The sequence below is a fragment of the Mus caroli genome, chromosome 12 (genome assembly GCF_900094665.2).
Source record: "Mus caroli chromosome 12, CAROLI_EIJ_v1.1, whole genome shotgun sequence".
In the NCBI taxonomy this organism is placed as follows: Eukaryota; Metazoa; Chordata; class Mammalia; order Rodentia; family Muridae; genus Mus; species Mus caroli.
In genome coordinates, this window is record NC_034581.1 from 97,015,519 (window position 1) to 97,035,932 (window position 20,414).

Genomic DNA, 20,414 nt, shown 5'->3' on the forward strand with positions numbered 1-20,414 from the left:
GTGTGGGGGGGTGGGGGGGTTGAGTGGGTATGGGTGGGTGTGAGTGTGAGTGGGTGTGAGTGTGAGCTTGTGTGTGAGTGTGTGGGTGTGAGTGTGAGTGAGTGAGTGTGTGAGTGTGAGTGAGTGTGTGTGTGTGTGAGTGAGTGAGTGTGTGTGTGTGTGTGTGTGTGTTACTTTGTGGACAAAAGTAAAAAGCTTTAACTAGAGCAGAGGCCTCTAGAGAGCTGTATAGGTACCCAGAGGTGTGTAAGCTGCCCCTCCAAAGTGAGGGATGGTTGTTACCATATCCACCCTGAAGATCCCACCTTCAAAATCCCCGTCTGGGATTTACAGTTCATTAGGAAATGGTTATGCATGTACATATACAGAGTGTCTGTAGGTTTAATTAATTCACTGTTTGATAGCCTTTGCTTTTTAGGGGGAGCTATGAATCCCACCCACATGATCTCCACAAAAGTCTGTGTACATTAAGCTCTTACTTGAGATATGTTTAAAAATGCATATTCGGTAGCTGTGGAGGATGTCGTTCATTAGTAGGGCACTTGCCTAAATTCCTAAGGCCGTGAGTCAATTCCTTACACAGCACACGCTCACACACATGCACACACTCTATGCACACATGCTAATGTGGTTTGTTTGGGCTTGGATCCTACCTTTCTAGCCTCTTCCCAGAAGTTCTGATCAAGGAAGTTCTCAGCATACAGGTAGACACTGAAAACATGGTAGAGTCCCTCAAAAGTGTCCAGTGCCCCTTTGGGTTTGGGTTGTTGGAAGTGCACAGACAGATGCCACTGCCCTAGCACCCCCTCTGACAGCTTTCCAGGTGTTACCCCAAGGCCCAGGGTCTCTATGCTTGGGTGTGACTAAGCCTGTTTTTGACTGCCTGCCTTCCCCACCTTCACAGTGTGCTAAGACTTCTTTAGTTACCAAACCACAAACTGGACAATTTGCATGTCATTGTCACTGACAGAGGCCACTACTAAGTTCACTAGAGTGGGCTGCTCAGCTGTTGTACTAAGATTGGAAGGACAAAAAGTGACATAAGCTGGGGCCCATCTCTGTCGGTGTGTGAATGGGTATAAGAAAGCTTGGGCCAAGGAGACAGTGTTGCAAGCACTGTCATATCTCCAAGTGTTCTATCCTGTGGCCTGCATGCTCACTAGGAATCTACCCAAAAGAAAAACTAGCCAAGGGCAGACTCACCAGGAACTAAAAGTGTTGTTGGAGCCCAATGGCAGTATGCAAATAGTTTTTGGTCTTTGTTTTTTACTAGAAGAATCTGACCTTAGACCCGACCTGCATTTAGGTTTATACACTGCCATTTACAAGTTGGTCTCTGAACCTCAGGTTGCTTAATTCTGAGATGGGTCTAAGAAAAGGACCTGCTTCCTTGAGAGCGTTTGAGGGAGAGCCAATGGAAAGTGCTAAGCCAGAACCCAGGGAAGCATAAGCTATGTGCTAGAATGAAAAAAGGAAGCAACCTAGGCAGATGTCCATCCAGAGACGAGAACACCTGAGTTTCCCATCCAGTTCTAGGGGGCACCGAAAAGGGAGGTCAGAGGACAGTTTGTAGGATTCAACCCTCTCTTTCCATCATGTGGGTCCCAGAGATCTAATTCCTCATCCTTGGCTGCAAGCCCCTTATCTGCTGAGCTGTCTTGCCAGCCATCCAAAGTCTAATATTTTTAAAAAGTGAAGACAAAATCAGGGTCCATATCTCAGGCGAGTTATGAGGACCAGGTAGGAAACCAGAGGCGAATTAAACAGCAAGCGATAGTGATCCCGGATAAGGTATTTTCTTAGCTGAGTAGTCTTAGGTAGTTCTCTCTACCTCTCTGAAGAGGGGCCCTGTAACTGACTGTAGAGTTGGAATCCTCGCCTACCTCTGTGGTTGCTGTGCTGTAATATGGATGTTACATGACATTGCTCAGCCAGCTCCCCCAATCCTGTGTGCTGACCTGGATGGAAGAAGGGTCCACCCCTCCCCCCTGGGAGGGAGAGGATAGGGAACTGGGTGATGAAACAAATGACCAGCAGGTCTGGGAGGGAAGGGAGGCCAATGGTGTGGCTTTGAAGAGAATGTGTAATCTAAGCAGATACAAGCAGTGGGGATAGGTATCTAGGACCAGGGAGCGTGCCATACAGAGCAGTGAGTATATTGAGGCCGGGTTGAGTGGTGAAAACCTTTGAAACACTTAATAGAGAGGTAGAGCAAGGCCCAGGCTACCTCCCGTGTGTTTGGGGATAGGTCTGCCTCAGCATCATAAGGAAGTCAGTGAAGTAACAGCGTGGATTGCTGGCAGGGTGAGAGCTGAGTGGCCTTGGCTGGTCTCTGTGATAGGCACTTTTCCAAAGCCACATCAACAAACTAGAGTCACCCGGGTAAACTGAGGTAATGGGAGATGAATGTTGCCAACCTTTGAAACTGTAGATTTGGGTAAAGGTAGTGAGGAGGTCCTAAGATGGGATAAGGCCAGACTTGTGTAGAGGAATGAGCAGATGACATCAGAAGGCCCCAGAGTCATAGGATGGTCACGTGATAATGACCGAAGACGATGCAGTGCCACCCTGTCTAACAGAGAAAGCCAAAGGCCACCCCCAGGACCTCACCAAAGACCCCAAAATGTGCCACAGCCACCCCTCAACAGTGCTTTCTTCCCCCATGAAAGATACTCCCGGAAAGGGGGTTAGGCATTAACAGATGACCATGGTATTGACTTCACACTACAGGGTTTCTAAGACTTGAGACCTTATCCCTCCCGGGATCTAGACACCCTTAACCTAGAGTTACAGAAAAAGGAGAGCAAGACAGGGAGGCTGTGATGGCCCTGGGTGGAGGGAGATAGCTCTCCAGACCAACAGAGGAGGCACCTAGTGGATAACAGGTGGATGGATGAGATTTCTTTGCTTATGATTGGCTTAGGAAGGAAGTAGGCAGGCCGCTGGTCCAGTAGTAGAGCAGGTTGTTAATCTTGGTAACCATCTGTTCTTGAGCTCTGCTGTTCTGTGCCATCTTAGTCCTCTGGTCCATTTCTGCCTTATGGAGGGGAGACAGGCTTACAGGAGAGAGACAAGGAAAGAGGAGAGAGGAATGGCTGGAAGATGGTGGATAGGCCCTGAATGCCAGGATAAAACATAAAATCAAGACCAGCTCTCCTGCCTGGGGAGATGGCCCTTGGGCTGGAGGGCCCTTGGGCTGGAGTCTAGAGGATCAGGACCCAGCACCATCTACCCATAGCCCACCACAGTGCCTGAGAAAAACGCTTTCCCCCTCTTGGTCTGTTTCCCTCTGTCTGAATGGTTGCTGGAGATCTCTGGATGGTGCCCTCAACAGTTTCCCTGCAGCTAGCAGATGGCGATAGCCAGCTAAATGCTCATCAGGGCATCCCTCCATGCTTGCTGCCTCCATATGGAGGGCAAGGGTCAGAGGTCACTAAATATGCTTAAAGGAAGTATGGGCTTAGCAAGGGAGGAGAAGCAAGGGAGTCTTCTCTGTGCCCCTGGCTCTTTCCAGGTCCCTGAAGCTGGCACGAGATCTGGATCTGGATCTGGCAGCTCCCTCAGCTGCAACCCTAACCTTTGGCCCCAGGGAAATGTCTAGGTTTCATGGAAACCCTAGAAGTCGCAGGATGTGAGGCACAGGTCTGGACATCTGAAAGCCTGGGGAGGCAGACTCTGGCCCCTGTAGTACCTGACTGTGACCCTCCTGTCTTCACAGAGACTTACTGCCCTTCACTCTACGGCTGCCCCAGGCCATCCTCGAAGCCAGCAGCTTCCTCGAACTTGAGACCATCTCCAACCTGGGCCTGGGTAAGTCCTCCCTGTAGAACCAGAGAGTAGGTGGGAATTGAGACAAAGGGGTTCTGGGATGTCCCCCGTTGTATTAGTCCATGTTCTCTAGTAGAATAGAACTGTCTTAGTGTCCTATGGCTGTAAAGAGACATCATGACAACAGCAACTCTTATAAAAGAAAGCATTTGTCATTTCATTGGGTCTGGCTTATAGTTTCAGGGGTTTTTAGTCTGTTATACTCATGGAGGGAAGCATGACATCATTCAAGTAAGATATGGCGCTGGAGCAGAACTGAGAGAGTTCTACATCCAGATCTGCAAGCAGCAGGTAGAGAGAGAGAGAGACACTGGGCCTGGCTTGAGCTTCTGAAACCTCAAAGCCCACCCCAGTACACAATTCTCCTCCAACAAGACCATGCCTCCTTATCCCTGTCAAGTAGTGCCACTCCCTAATGACTAAGCAGTCAAATCTATGAGCAGATGGGGGTCATTTCTGTTCAAACCACCACAGGAACCAATAGGATGAATATTCCATTGCTTACACTGAAATAGTAACAACAATCTCACGCATGAGAGGCTAAGAACCTGCGTGTTGCTTGGGTTCGGAGGTCCAGCACCTTGGCAATCTTCGTGGTCCTACAGTGGCTGTCTCACATTGGAGAGGCTGAGAGCCCAATATAATTGCTCAACCACATGGCTGACTGTTTCATCAACCCCAGTCTGGCACTAAAGACCTCCAGGGGTCCTGCAGAGAGTCACTGGTCCTCTCAACAATGGAATCCTGGAAACCCTGGTTATCTTAGCTGCACAGGAGTCTGTAACCACAACAGAGCCCAAGGGAAGGTCAGGCAAGTAGAAGCTGAGTCATCTTCCTCCCACCATACCCTGCTTCATCTGGGCTGCTAGCAGAAGGCGCCGCCCACAGTTGAGATGGATCTTTCCACACCAATTAAGACAATCTGGACATTCCTCAGGTGAGGCTCCTGACTCAGGAGATTCCAACTTGTGGCAAGATGACATTAAGACCAACCATCATACCAATAGTCTTTGCAGAGATGCCTTTGGGAGACACCATGCTGGATCCTGAACCTTAGTTTGAGAGTCTACCACAGCCCTGGCCCAGACATGCTGAGCCACTGAATAGGGAGATCCTCAGGGTTCTAGACAGAGGGGCCCTGTGTAGCCAGGGACCATAACCAGGTGGATCACAGTAGAGGCAACCCTGGGAAAAATAATGCCAACACCAAGGCAGTTCTGAGGGCTGGCCAACTTCATCCCTGCTTCTTTTGTCCCAGTCCTGGCCCTGTCACAGCCCTCATCAAAAGCAAAAACATCATGGATGCTGTCTTTATCAGGGTTACTGTTGCTGTGATGAAACACCACGACCAAAAGCAACTTGGGAAGAAAGGGTTTATGTAGCTTACCCGTCATCATCACTACATCAAAGGAAGTTGGGGCAGGAACTCAAGCAGGGCAGGAATGTGGAGACAGGAGTTGTTGCAGAGGCCATGGAGGAGTGCTGCTTACTAACTTACACGGCTTGCTCAGCCTGCTTTCTTATAGAACCTAGACAACCAACCAAAAGGTGGGCTCCACCTACAGTGGTCTGGACCCTCCTACATGGATACAGGCTTGCCTACAGCCCAATCTTAAGGAGGCATTTTCTCAAGAGGCTCCCTCCTCTCTGATAACTCTAGCTTATTTCATTTTGACATAGTACTATCCAGGACAGATGTGATGGGAAGCTGGAGTGTGCCTTCATGCCCTTGGCTATCTCTCTGCCCAACCAACCAACTCTAAGGGGGGCATCCCTAGCTTCCATTCTTTTGCATAACAGTATTAGAAACCCAGACTTCCTGGGCTCTTCCTAATATCTAGCCACACTGAGGTCTCTATAGGCATAGGCTTGGCCAACACTGACTTAGGACTGACCCTCACCAGTGCTGACTCTGAAGAAGGCAAGATCTCAAGGCAGATAGCTGCTGAGATTCTAAGCCAACATGTGTTAGGGACGGAAATTTTCCTCCTTCTGCATGGTATACAAAGTAGTTTGTTTACAGTTATGCTTCAACAGCCTCTGTGGCCAGTAGTAGGGCAGAGACCCAGGACTTCAGCACCCAGAGTCAGAACATGTCTATAGACAAAGCATTTTTATTAAGGTACAGCTGTTCACTGGACAGTCTCCAACTGATCACAGCACCAAAAACACTAGGCATAATAGACACCAATGTTGCCTGAACAGAGGAAAATTAGCCAAGACTGAAGATCCAGATCACAGAGGAAGTCAGGAGCAGACCTCAGAAGACACACATGTACCAGCTTCCAGGCCAGGCTGCTGTCCTTCTCCCAGAGGGGTCTGGGGACAGCAGTGTGAGAGAAGAAGTCACATCCACTCCACACTGCCCCTTAATTTAACAGACCCTGCTACACTGGTCTACCAAGTAACTGGCAGCAAGCATTGAACTTCACATATTACTCATTGGCCCTGTTCTGGGACTCGGGCAAGGGTCCCTGGGGCTGATAGCCAAAGCTCCTTGTAGATTCCTCCTGCAGAAACAGCCTGGGAACACTTGCTGAATGGATACAAGCCACTCTGCTTAGAACTGAATTCCTAGCTGGAACAGAATGGCCCTGCTCTCAAGAGAATGTGACCTCAAGCATGGAGTGAGCTGGAGATGAAAGTCACCACACAGGAAGCCAGGGATGGCACAGACTGGCCACTGTTGGCAATGACTTCTTTGATAATGGGAAATTTTAAAAAACAAAATCAAGTATGCTTCTCCTGAGGAGCCATCTGGAAGGTTCTGTCTGATGAGGTATCCCCGGTGCTGAAGACACAGAGCTGGGCTCAACAGACTGACGTTTACCCAGAGCCAAGGAGAGGTTGGCTTTCCAGTCCATCTGAACAGATGAAGACCTGAAACTGCCAGACACCTGGCCCTGGTACAGGCAAGCCACAGCTTTGCCAGCCTTTCTGTGCTCTCATGATAACTGCATGAGGGTACCTGTCAAGGGCCCAGGCACCTAAGGCACTGAGCTAAGCACATTGAGTGACTCTTCTACCAGGCATGTCCAACCTTCTGACATTGCAACAAGAGGCTAACTGTGACGAAGTTCACCCATAAGGACCATGCGATCAAATTACCAAAAGAAAAAAAAAATCTCATAAGGTTTTCAGTAACTTGATGATTCTGTGAGGATAGCATTCACAGTTGTCCTCAGACTCATGCAGTCAAGGACTGGACGCACCTGTTACAGCAGAGTGTTGAAACCTACTCAAACGTGTATGGAGAATTCTGAGAAGTGGAGGGGAGGGCCATCAGGCTTTGTGAGCAGCAGCCTCTGCTCTGCTCTGCAGCCTTCTGTGTTCTGCAAGCCGCTCTGAGCCCAGCTTCTGAGTCCTTCGAGTCTGAGTCCACCAGGCTCCGCTTCTAGCCCCACCCGACCCTGCCATTGTTTCACAAAAGGAGAATTGCGATATTACTAGCCAGCTTTGGGTTGGGGGAGATCCTGAGGCCAAGTGTTCCCTTGGTCCGGTCAATGTTTCCAGGAGACCCAAAAGCATGATAGGACACAAGTTCATCGTTCCATTTTTTTATACCAAAGGAAGGAGGAGGGAGAGGAGGAGAAACCCATTTGATAAATGAAGCCATGGGCATCAAGGAACCTAAAGAGCTTTCTCAACTATAAATATAAACGAAGCAATGGCTCATGGTACCACACGGATGGAAACATGTTTAGTGAAAAAAGGTAGCCTCACAGCAGCACATGTGAGACTCCAAAGTAGGTATGCTCAGGGGAGGCAAATCCAAACACAGAAAGCAGGTTAGTGGTTGTATCAATCACTTTTCTTATTCCTGTGATAAAATAACAAACAGAAACAACTTAAGGGAGAAGCCTGTTTGGGCTCATGGTTTAAGGGAACACGATCTATCATGGCAAGAGTTTATGGCAATGAGAATGTGTGAATAGGACATCTTCCACATCTCCACCAAAAAGCAAGAGAGGGCAAGAAACAGGACCGAGCTATAAACTCCAGGCTCACCTGCCATGACCCACTTCCTCCACCAAGGCTCCAGCTCCTAAAAGCACCACAGCAGCCAGACCAGGATCACCAGCTGGTACCAAATGTTCAAACCCATGAGCCCACAATGGATAGTTCACATTCAAACCATTAACACTGGATGGGAGTGACTGATAACGGGCATGGATTGCCTTGGGGGTAGGGAGGTAGCTATAAAATGCCCTAAAATCTATCACAACGACAATTGTGCAGCTATGGCCATATTAAAGCAGCCAGGGGATTTTTTTTTTAATAGATGAATTGTATGAATGATATTCTAGTTGAGATGGTAGAGGGAGGTAGACTATATGGCTTCCCGTAAGTGGATGTAATGGGAGCTGGATTCACACGTGGACTTTGTAAGTGTGACCTCTGTGCCCTTTTGTCGGTACCCACAGCCGTCTGATCCTTTCAGCCTTGTTCACTCCTTCCAGCTCTTCAGTTCCCTCCTCCCCTTGCTCCAGGTCCAGTAGAAAATAACATGGCCTCCTATTGCCGAGGGAGTGGAGGCTGGATTTGATGCTGAGAAGGGAGAACGGCAAGCCCTCCCTCTGCATTGTATCCTCCAAACACTTCTCTTGATGGTATCTTTCTCTTTTTATGAAGTCCTAGCATGGTGTGGGTTTCTTTTTAACTGACAAGACCAGAAAAAGCCAAGACTGGAAAATCATGCATAATCCCTCCACTGCTGCAAAAATACAGTTCTGCATCACGCCTTTCACTGTTGTTGTGTGTGAACACATGTGTGTTTCAGTTGTCTTTCTCATACCCAGAGTCAAGAAGCATCCAGCTGACAGAAGATGTACAGGGTTTTCAGTGCGCCCAGTGGTCTCACAATTACTCTTAGGCTGGTTTGTTCGTTTGTTTGTTTTTGAGGCGAATTTCCTTCTTCTGTGTCAGTGATTATATTTTATTGTACTTGGTTTTGGTTTGGCTCTAATGAGTAGACTAAGCCCTGCTGTTTGGACAGGGATGATGTCACCAAAGCAGAGCTATTCTCTTGCAGGCTAAGCACTGTGGGATGGCTCTTGAGTGTTTGTTCATGAGTCAACACAAGAATAGCCACCATTCAGTCCTGTAGGGTATAAAGGATGCTGTCCTGAGCTCGGGAGCCTTAGGCTGGCAGGTCCACAAAACTAACACAGAGTTGACTTCCGCACTAAGATGTGTGCAACTGATTCTAAGTGCAAAGAAGGAAGATGATTCTGTGCAGCGCCTCCCAAACGTGCCTGAGGCATGTAGATACTTAGTGTTTTAAAGACAGGGAAGCCGTGCACCATACAGTTCCCCCAGGCTTGCATGTTCTTTGCTTTTTTCCTGTATGGCACAAAATGAGACTATTTCCTAGCGAGTTAATTCTTGAGATTTGTTGACTCTTCAGGGTGGGGGACTGAGGAAATAGTTCAATTGGTAAAGCGCTTGCCTTGCAAGCGTGAAGATCTGATTTGAGCCCTAGGACCCACATTAAAAAGTCAGGCATGGTGGCCCGCGCTTGTAAACCCCACCACTGCGGCCAGCCAAACTAGCTATTTGGTGAGTTCCAAACCAATGAGAAATGGTCTCAAAAAGCAAAGTGGATGGTGCCCAGGGCACAACAATCGAGGTTGTCCTCCAGATCCACATGCACACACATGTACCTGCGTGTGCCCACATACACACTAAACAAAACACTTGATTTCAAATTAAAATCCAACAACCCACCTTCGGGTGCTACAAAAATCTGTATTCCCCCAGTTCCCTGGGCTTTCTAACCATTCCCATGGCTCAGGAACCCTCAGGCCCTCAGGCACCACAGTCGAGCACCTGGCACATTGCAGGTTCTCCAAGTATTGCAGGGATCAAAGCTGGCAAGAGGTACCCGCTATCCAGATTCAGAAAGCCTTGGCACCAACAAAACAGCTTTACTGGAACTTGGGTGACCGAGCCAAGGCTTTAGCATGGTGCCTCCAGGCCATGGTGCCCACAGCTCTGCCAACTGCTGGGACTACATGACACAGTGTTTTGCTTCTCCAGCCTCAGCTCTCTGCAAGCTGCAGAGAAACTTTCCAACTTCCTTATTTTTTTTTTTGTTTGTTTGTTTCAAGCGTAAAGCTGAGTTGCCTCAGTGCTTCCCTTACACAGCCCTCAGCCCTGAGATGTGGCCTCTCCAGTGCCCACATCACCCTTCCTTGGAAGTAGCATTGCCTTAGAAGCCTGTGCCCTGTGACTCCATCATTCCTGTCCTGGAGGCAGGCAAGCAATATCCTGGACCTGTTCCCTGAGCCCCATTGCCTGCTCCATACTTATGAGAGGCTATCAAAATGTGGAGCCGTTCTATTCTGTGTCTGCTAGGGACAGGGTGATGAGCTGGCTGTCAATCCTTCCCCATCTGGAGCTCTTCTGCACCTTCCTTTCTTCCTCCTCTCAGTGTCTTGTCTCCTCATCCTCCTATCCCCCATGCTCCAGTGTAGCCTGCTAGCCTTGCAAGTGTGTTCCCCTCTCCTAGATGGGGATCACTCTGATTAAGCTGGTTCACTCACTAGTGTTGGGTGTTCATGCCTAGCCCCACTGCTCATTCATTGGAGCATCATCCCAGAGATGCTCAAATGGGAGAAGCATCAGTGCCTTCTGAAGCCCAGAGTGTGGTGGAGCACTCGGACAAAAGCACAGAATGGACCACTCACGATGGTGGTCCCTGCAATCAGAATACACTGTAGGACTAAGAGACACAGGCATCCTGCACACATCAGGAAGTTTACTCCAGACATGACCTTCTAGTCTTTCAAGATGAGTAAGAACCTAGCAGGTGGGGAGGAAAAGAATTCTAAGCAGAGAGGACAGCATCATCCAAGATCCAAGGATAGGGCAGCATATGGCGTGTCCAGGAAGAAATGCATAGCAGATGAAGGCTCAGTAGATAATTCTAGAAATATATGTGGGAACAGATCTCATAGGCCTTGAGTGAGGTCATGCTCAGGCATTGATGGGAAGTTCTGGATATCTGCTACCCCATGACTCTGTCCTTCAACCACATGTCTTAAGGGATGTGGCATGCGCACAGAAGACGCTGAGCTCAGCTTACTGGGAATACTGAATGGTTCACCATCAGGACTGTAACCCCTGATGTAACTGCCTGATGTTTCTGGCTGGGAAGACTTCAAGGGTACTGGATCGCTGTACTGGGCTTGCATAGACATGAGTGCAGTGTTCCCAATGCTTATTCTACACAGTAAAACCATCTGTGTATGTATGTGGGCACCAAGAGTTGGTCACTCCGGAGTCAGATGCTATCTTGGAGGGCAAAGTCATAGCCTGGCCCTCATGAAGAGTGGCCCTCAGGCTGTGGGAAAACCTAACCTGATCTGTCTTACCCCGTGGCTGTGAGGTTTGCATATTATTAAAAAGACACATGAAAGGTCACCATCTTGGTATTGTGGTGACAGCTGGGTCTCCTGGACTGGCTGTCAGGTGCAGCAGAATCTGTCTAGAGAAGGGTTCCATGGTGAACAGCATGCTCCCTTCCATAAGAGGAGCTCACAGTTAAATAGGACACAGCTTGCTTTCTAGCCTGGATTTGTACCCTGCTCACATTGATGGGCAAACAACCTCAGGCCACCAAGGTGGCCACGGCCAGTGTCACTAAGCATGCCATCATTAGAACTGACTCACACTTGGCTCTGCATGTCCCTGCCATCCTGCAGTTTCTTTCAGTTCACCATTAAGAACCTGTGGTGGCCATGCCTGATGGTACAGATCTGTCATCCCAGCATCTCTGGAAGCCGAGGCAGGAAGATCAAATGTTCAAGGACAGCCTGGGCAACTTAGTGAGACCCTGCCTCAAATCTTGAAAAAAAATTTTTTTTAAAGGGGGAGATATCTCCATGGTAGAGCATTCGCCTGGCATGTGGGGGACCCTGGGTTCAATCCCTAGTACCACAAAGAAAAAAAACAAAAGGGCTTGCTTGCTGTGTTCTTACAACATGGGGTCAGAGCCACCAGCCACATGCTGGCAGGCAAAGCAACTGAAGCAGGAAGTGGGGCAAGTTTCTCCAAAGGAGCCTGTGGTGCAGTGAGGGGCTACTCTGACCTGTTCAAACCCAGCACCCTGTGACCTCAGATGAATATACTTTTCCCTGAGTCACTTGCTTTCGTCTGTAAAGTGGGGACAAGACCTATGACCTGAGGTCATCAAGACAGTGCCAGTAAAACTGCAGCCCATGGCTGGTCTACTGCCCGAATCCTGACTGTCCCCTCCTGGTGTCACACTTGGCACTCCTTGGCATAGGGGTCTTACTGAGGAACCATGGAAAAGAGAGTGTGTCTGCTATTCTTCCAGGAATCCATCCAGCCTGGCTCATGTCCTTCCATCCCTTAAAATGGTGACACTGAGCAGGACATGAGACCAATGTTTCTCTCCATATGGAGCCACTCTCATGAGCTCAGAGTGGCCCTTTCCTCCAGAAGTCACATAGCCCAGTATCTTCTGAGAGGCCATAAGCATCCCTGAGTTTGCTGGGATATGGTACCCAGAGGCCAAAATCTCTCAAGTCAGGCCTTGCCTGATGGCTTCCATCACAGACAAGGCAAGGAGGACTAGTTGATAGATACCCAGCAGGACAGGGCTTGCTTAAAGGTGGGAGCTGTGTCCTCACCTGTCCACTAGCCTAGCTCCTCAGTGTCAAGACCCTCCCAAGTCACAGCAGCTTGCAGTGGGAAGATACAGGTCCAGTTCTACCACCCAGAACTCTCTGGTTCCCTGTTCCTGTGTGTGCCAACTGCAATGGCCATAGTAAATTCTAGTCCCTCACCTTTTATTGTAGGGTTCCCTCCCAGCACCCTGTGATGTTACTGTTGAGACACCCATTGGGGAGACAGCAAAACCAAGACCTAAGATACAGTCTTCCTGGGGTATCTAGCTGAATAGCTGCAGAAACCCCAACGCTGTAATCTCTATCACAGGTATTCTCCAAGGCACAGGCACAGAACTGAAGCCCGGCCTCTCTTGTCCCCTCCCAGGTCTACTCCACCCTCTGCTAGCAAGTGCACAGGGGACTTCCCCTCCAGGCAGGAAGTGGTGGGAGAAGTTTAAGAGTCCAAGAAGGGAAAACAACCTTACGCAAAAGCAAGGACCCTCCCCCCCGCTGCTAGAAGGAGAAACAGGGCTAACCGACTCTGCTCTGTTTTCCTCAGGTTTCTGGGACTCCTCACTGAACTCAAGAGGCTCTGCAGAGCCACTCAGAAGCCCAGCCCCTGGGACCCCTGCATCCTCCAGCCTCCGGCCTACAACCCACGCAAATTGTTCCTGTGAAATCGAGCTCTCGGTGGGAAATGACCGCCTGTGGTTTGTGAATCCTATTTTCATCGAGGACTGCGTCCTACCGGCTGATCCACCTCCACTGCCTACTGGCAGCTACCCTCCACGCCCTACGCCTGCCACCCCGGATGCTACCTCACCCACCTCCAAGGGATCCCCACGTCGCCCCCCACCTCCACCCCCATTACCCACTGTTCCTCCTACTGGCCCTGCACGGCCTCTTGCGCCTCCTGTACCGCCTGCTGGCCCTTTGCCCAACTCCCCCCTAACGCCCACCTCTCACCTTGCACCCCATGCACCGGGCCCCCCTGGCCACTCAAACCAACCACCCATGACAGCCTGCGAGAGTCTCCCACGCCCAGCAGTAGGACTGGGCCCCTTTGGAGAAGAAGAGATGAAACCTGGGACAACTCCCAGCCCCTTGCACCAAGCCCCTCCCCCTCCATTACCCCTGAAGAAGGCTCTTCCAGCAGCCCCTCCCAGGAGGCGCATTTCTGAGAGGGTATCTCTGGAAAGCCAGAATGTGGGGACTTCAACAGACAGGGACCACTCAGGCATTTCTAGGACAGCATCACTCAACCTTCCTCCCCAGAGCACCGTAAGTAGCCTTGGGGACAGGCCTCCAAGGACCACGGAGCAAAGCCAGGACACAGAGGCCAAAGCCAGCCATGCTGACAGCATACCAGTGCCTCCTGGGAAGGCCAAACAACCCCCAGTACCACCCCCAAGGAAGAAGCGGGTCTCCCGGCAGCTGGCCTCAACCCTTCTCAGTCCCTTGGAGAACCCCATACAGGAGGCATCCTCTGAGAAACAGGCGCCTGGTGCATCTTGGGAAGGCTTGAGTCCTGCCCGACAAGCTGGCATGCAGCACCTCCAAGTTCAGTCCAGCACCTGTCCCCAAAGCTCTCCAGAGTTCAAGGGTTCCCAGGCCTCACTCTCAGACAGCCTGGGGGTGCCTATCTCGGCCGCCGACCAGGACTCCTACTCAACCAGCAGTGCGGAGGAGGAGCTGGAGTTCAGCAGCCCCAACGTGAAGAAGAAGCCCTCAATGATCCTGGACAAGGCCCGCCACCGCCTCAGCTTCGTCAGCTTCGCCAGCGTCTTCCATGCCTTCCTCTCCAGCGACCGCAAACTGTATAAGAAGGTGGTGGAGCTGGCACAGGACAAGAGCTCCTACTTCGGCAGCCTGGTGCAGGACTACAAGGTGTACAGCCTGGAGATGATGGACCGCCAGACATCCAGCACTGAGATGCTGCAGGAGATCCGTACCATGATGACCCAGCTCAAGAGCTACCTGCTACAGAGCACTGAACTCAAAGCCTTGGTGGAACCCACCCTGCACTCGGAGGAGGAACTCGGTCAGTGGCAGCTGGGAGGGCGGGCGGGAGGGAGAGTGGTGCATAAATACACTCAGGCGCCCCTGGACACAGAACAGCCTCTGGAGTCTCTTTGCCTTATGTCCTCTTTCTTCTTCCGCCCTGAGTTTCCCACAAATCTCCTGGGCCCAAATCCCTCTCTCAGGAACCACTTCTTAGAGAGCCGATTCAAGGCAGCCAACATTCCTGACTCCTGGCAAACAGCCCACCAGCCCTCCCCTCCCCCACCGGCCTCAAACCTCCGTGATGACAGGTGTTATTTTTCCCTGCAGCCACCTACACGTCTGTATAAACAATGAAAAGACTCAGGCAGATCACAGTGCTGTCGCTGGGCATCAATAGCACCTACCTGTAGTCCCAGCACTTGAAAAGTAGAGGCAGGAGGATCAAGGCTATTCTCAGCTACATAGGGAGTTGGGAGGTCAGCCTGGGCTACCCTGTCTAGTAAAGCAAAACAACAAAACAAAAAATGTATTGAGAGATTTTGGAACTACCTTATAAACATTGCTGTCCTTCCAGGCACTGCCTCCTTGTGATCCTGAACCTTTCTTCCTCCTCCTCCTCCTCCTCCTCCTCCTCCTCCTCTTCCCAGTAATTAAGAGCATCAGTTCTGGACTCAAAAAGGATGCTTTGAGTCACTACAAGATAATGTCTCATAATGAGAGGCCCTAGGGAAAAAAGAATGTCAAGTATTGCCTTCCCTGAGGGAAATGATCTTGGATGGATGGATGGATGGATGGATGGATGGATGGATGGTTGGATGGATCCTGAGAACCAATATAGTTGACAGGCTACCATATTAGGGTCCAGTAGTAAGGTGGTGAGTGATGTGTTGAGGTTTAAGGCTGGCAGTTGCCTCTTCAGGAGGCTATAGCTATGTGTGTACCTCACCAGGGATAGAGGGCTCACCTGGGCAGGATGCTCTGGGTGGTGCATTCGAAGGCCACCTGACTTTATCCACTAACAGTTACCATGTCCCAGAGACCCAAGCATTTGCTCTACAGAGCTTCTCTGTGGAGGAAATGAGTTATATAAATAGTCTGTCAGAGCACTATGCCTCTACCTGTTGTACTGGGAAACAAAAAAACCGTGGCAGCAAGCTAGCTAATCATATTGGCCCTCCTGCCCTCAGGGAGCTCTTATTCTGACAAATTACAGGTAATCTGTAAGAAAGCCAGGAAGCCATAAAGGAAGATGACATAAGTGTAAAGTAGGCAGGAAGTGAGATTTGGAGGCCTGAGGAGAGGTAGGTCACAGCATCACAAACCCTGAGATTTAGCATTTCTGCAAAGGACCAGGCTGTGGCAGGTTCAAAGCAGGAATGCCAGGGCCGCATGTGTGCCCAGCACGGCTCTGGTCCTTGAGCTGAGTAGAAGCAGAGAGACTAGAGGCAAGCAGAGCTACAGTCATGACAAGATACACTGGGGGCAAGTAGGTTGGGCAGGAGACAGCACAATGAGACACCGGGCACAGATCTAGTCCATGGAAGTGGGCAAAGACGCAGCTGACTTCATATGGCTCTGGATAGCTAAGAGCCTGTATAAGCATTACTGTGACTCATAGCTACAAGCCGGAAGGCCCAAACCAGGAGAAAAGCCCAGGGTTTCTATGTCATAAAGATAGTCTCCTATCTCACTGGACATCCAGGAGGGGATGGATGGAAGCTGCTGAGAATGAGGGCTGAAGATAGATGTCTGGAACCCAGCAACACACACACACAGCCATGAGACTAAAGTAGATGTGCCCAGGGAAGATCTCAGGCAGCATGCAGGTTGGAAGGCCATGAACAGGCATAGAACAACATGGAAGGACGTGGACATCTCACTGAAGCCCAGAAGAAGCTATGGTTGGTCATATGTGCCTGAACAGAGGAGGAGAAGACCCATAGCCTAAGCACAAGTTGGAGGGTGGGGTCTTCTTCCAGGCAGAGGTGATGCCACAGAGACAGGCAGAGAAGTAGGAGATGAGGCAGGAGGAAGAGGAGGCCTCTCATACCAGGCTGTGAACCTCGAGCTGTGGATTTGGCCTGGAGGGGATGGATCCCAGAGGGCATGAGGAGAGTTATGAAGAGGGATGGTGATCCAGAGCCATCCAGTAATGGCTCAGGGCAGGGCCAGGTGTATTCATTACCAGTCTGCTGCTGTAACAAAATACCTAACAAAAGCAGCGTGGGAAGTGAAAGGGTTACTTTGTTTCAAGTTTGAGGATACAGTCCCTGTGAGGGGGAAGGCAGGGCCCAAAGCACGAGGCAGCTGCAGTCACAGTCAGGAAGCAGAGATGAATGTTGGTGTTCAGTTCCTTTGTTCCTTGTTCATTCTAGGACCCAAGGCCAGAATGGAATCATGCTGCTCACATTTAGGGTGGGTCTTCCACCTGCATTAACCTAATCTTGAAATTCCCCTTCAGACATGCCCACAGATTGTCCCCAAAGGGCTTCTAGATCCAATGAGGTTGACACTAGATATGAACTGTCACCAGTATAAGGTGATCCTGGGCAAAGCAAAGGAAGTCTGAACTTGACTTGTCAGAAACAGTGGGATGACAGCTGTCCCTGGGTGGCCAGCTGCCAGGTCAGATTCTCCACGTTGGGTGAGAGACAGGCAATTTGTGCTCTCCTGGTAAAGGGGTAGAAGCAGGCACAAGACTAGCTTCCAGCCAGGCCTCTGTGAGAGAGAAAAGCCGTCCAGCCTCCCTCCTGGAGTGATGGGACTTCAGGCTTCCTCTTGGAAGGGTCAGTAGTCAAGGTATGGGGCCATTCCAGAGGGTCACCCAGAGCAGCAGCCATGAGTCAAAGCCTTGCTTAGCCTCCAGAGGCCCAACTTGTCTATTGTTTCTTTTGGATTGTTTGGTTTGGGTTGGTTGGTTGGTTGGTTGGTTGTTTCTTGAGACAGGGTTTCTCTGTGTAGCAGAGTTATCATGATATCCAAGCTCCATCCCACAGTTTGAACAGGACTGCACTTGACTCCGGTAATAGCCGCATAGTTAAGGGCAAGCTGTGTGGATGGCTGTGCAGCATGGGGAGTTTGAAATGCAAAAGTCTAGGGGCAAAGGCAGGCCTGGCAGGCTGAAGGAGCAGGGCAGTCAAGGAATGCATGTATCAGTGACAATGTAAACAAATCACGTGTATTTGAGAAGTACAACAGGCATTAAGATTAATTCTGCCCTTAGGACACACCTGCCCAAATTGCACACTGCATAACCGCAGTATGTCCAGTGCCTTCTGAAATATGTGTTTATAGGCAAGCTCTGATCCCAGCCCTGGGAAGAACACTGCATTGGAGAGACCAGGATAGTAGGTATCACAGGTTCTGGTGCCAGTGCACCTGCAGAGTGACTTGCATGTCAGACCTAATTAGAAACCAGGGATGGAAAGGCTGTACTGCCAGGCAGCGGGGCTGAGCAAGAGGGCTCCTGTAGCTGCTTCTCTCACTTTTGTGCTCTCACCCCGACAGAGGCCATAGTGGAGTCAGCCTTGTACAAGTGTGTCTTGAAGCCCCTGAAGGAGGCCATCAACTCCAGCCTGCTGGAGATCCACAGCCGGGACGGCTCACTGCAGCAGCTCAAGGAGAACCAGCTGGTGGTCCTGGCCACCACCACCACCGACCTGGGCGTGACCACCAGCGTGCCTGAGGTGGCTGTCATGGAGAAGATCCTGCAGAAGCTGACCAGCATGCACAAGGCCTACTCACCAGGGAAGAAAATCTCCATCTTGCTGAAGACCTGCAAGCTCATCTATGACTCCATGGCTCTTGGCAACCCAGGTAAGCAGGCTTGGACTCCCCCACAGAACTAAGGCAGGATGAAAGTAGAAGGTATTCCCTGGGCACACCACAGGGTGATCTGGGCGAGGGAGGAAACAGTGCCTCCCAGTGCCTTCAAGACAGGTAATGAACTAGCCATGCTTGTGCCCATGCGCATTAGGAAAAGGCACCCTGTGTGTTTGCAGGGAGTGCTAAAACATGGTAACTCACACACAGAACTAAGAGCCTCGATGGTGGAGGGTGGGAGTCCATGATCAAAGTGGGGCAGGGCTATGCTCTTTCCAGGCTCTGGGTAGGATCTGATCCAGCCTCACCCCTGAGTCTGAAAACCCAGCGGTCTCCACTCAGCAATCTCCCATGTGTTCTCTGTGTCCACATTTCCCTCTTATGAGGACACGGGCCACAGTGGATTAGTGTTGCCCTACTCCGGTGGGATTTCATCTCAGCCCACCACATCTGCAATGACCCCATTTCCAATAGAGTCACCTTTTTAGGGAATAATGTTGGCCCCTGTTTATTGCCATGACCAGCTGGAGTCCAGAGTAGTGAGCAGAGCCTGACATCATGACAGACTGCCTCCCTGCATTGACCTGTCTTGTCACAAGATAAACCCACATTCAAGGGGTGAAGCACATGTCCCCTTTGGATGGGGAAAGCTCCAAAGTCGCATTGCAGGGGGTGTGGGAAGGAAGGAAAGAAGGGAGGTAGTAGAATCACAGGCCCCATTTGTAGCCACTTTGCCACGGCGCTCCTCTAGGTACACAGGCAAAGGAGCCCATGCTCCACAGGGAATAAATGCTAGCTGCCATTCATCCTGCAACCAGCCCTTCAGCTGGGTGCCCTGGTGCAGGTGGCCACCTGTGTAGTTGTACTTGGTAGCCATGGTCCATGAAAAAAGAGTACCACTGCTGTGACCTTGTGAGACCTGGAACAAGTCACTTATCTCTTATGGGAGAGAAGCCAAGATTCTAGTAGGTCAGAGCCACACTTAGGGACTTGCAGATATTAGAAACAAGCTGTGTCGTTTGACCCCAGTGCCCAGCACCAAGCAGGTTCAATGCCTGGGGATGGCCAAGAGGGTCCTCTTCCTCTTCAAGTTCCTTACAGATGAACAGCCCAGCTGGCTCTCTGGTCACAGAAAACAGTTGTTTGGCATGGCACTGGGGTTTGGAACAAGGTTCCTGCATCCTAGCCGGCTTCCCACGTGGGCCTGGAAGAGGCTGCAGCTCCAGGTTGGAGCCCTTTTTTGTGTAGGACCAATATGTGTCCTGCAACTGAGAAAACGAAGGGCAACTGAGCTCCTGAAGGGCGGAAGCCACATGGGGATAAAGCTGCACAGTGGTTATGTTGTCATAGAGAAGTACCATGTCAGGAAGAGCTGGTCTCGGGGGCCAGGGATCTTGTGTAGTCTGCAGGCCAGGAGACAGGGCTAAGCTGTAAGTGTAACTGTTTCCTACCTAAAAGTGCCCAGTGGAGGAAGGCAGCAACTGTGGGCAGTCTCCACAATTCAAAGCCTTATTCTCATTTATGTCTGGCAGCATAGCCAGCTCCAGAGTCCTAGGACCCCGGAGAGGGTATCCAGAATGCCTGACAGCCCCAATGAGACCTTGAAGGTCAGGGGCCCCATCGTTGCTGATGGAAACAAACCAGGAACGTGGCACGCCTTCTCTTCTAAAACAGGAGCAAGGGTGGCAGGCCTGGGGCATCCTGCATGGGGGCGGGGGAAGGGGGAGCAGTGCAATTTGGTCAAGTCAGAAAGGGGAGGACATGAAAAACTAGACCCGAATGTCTATCTGGGCTCTTATGCGTCTAGCCTGACTATCGGGGTAATGGAGACACCAGGCTCAGTTTCCTCCTGTGTAAACAGGTGCAGTCTCTGGGGCTTGGGTGGACTGTGGTTAGTGTGTCACCAGATGCTCACACTTGCTGACTGTGTGTGTGACCCATGGCTATGTCTAACTGCAGGATCATTTCTCACAGGCCTTGCAGGACTCAGGGCTCTGCTGACTAAGGCAGAAACAGGACTATTTCATTCTCCAAGTTCCAGTTTTAAGACCATGAAATATAAACCAGGCACAGGGAGGGACACCCAGACACTGTGAGCATTCTTTTTTTTTTCTTTTTTTTTTT

The 20,414-nt window shown here is 50.5% G+C and overlaps 1 protein-coding gene across 1 annotated transcript in view; it reads left to right on the forward strand.

Moving 5' to 3' along the window:
• The window catches only part of Rin3 (Ras and Rab interactor 3), a 113,603-nt gene that overhangs the window by 72,506 nt on the left and 20,683 nt on the right, over positions 1-20,414 (forward strand). Inside the window, exons 5-7 of the mRNA XM_021179321.2 lie at positions 3,719-3,810; positions 13,024-14,505; positions 17,976-18,284. Of these exons, the coding sequence (XP_021034980.1) occupies positions 3,719-3,810; positions 13,024-14,505; positions 17,976-18,284 (1,883 nt within the window). The remainder of the gene's footprint in view (positions 1-3,718; positions 3,811-13,023; positions 14,506-17,975; positions 18,285-20,414) is intronic.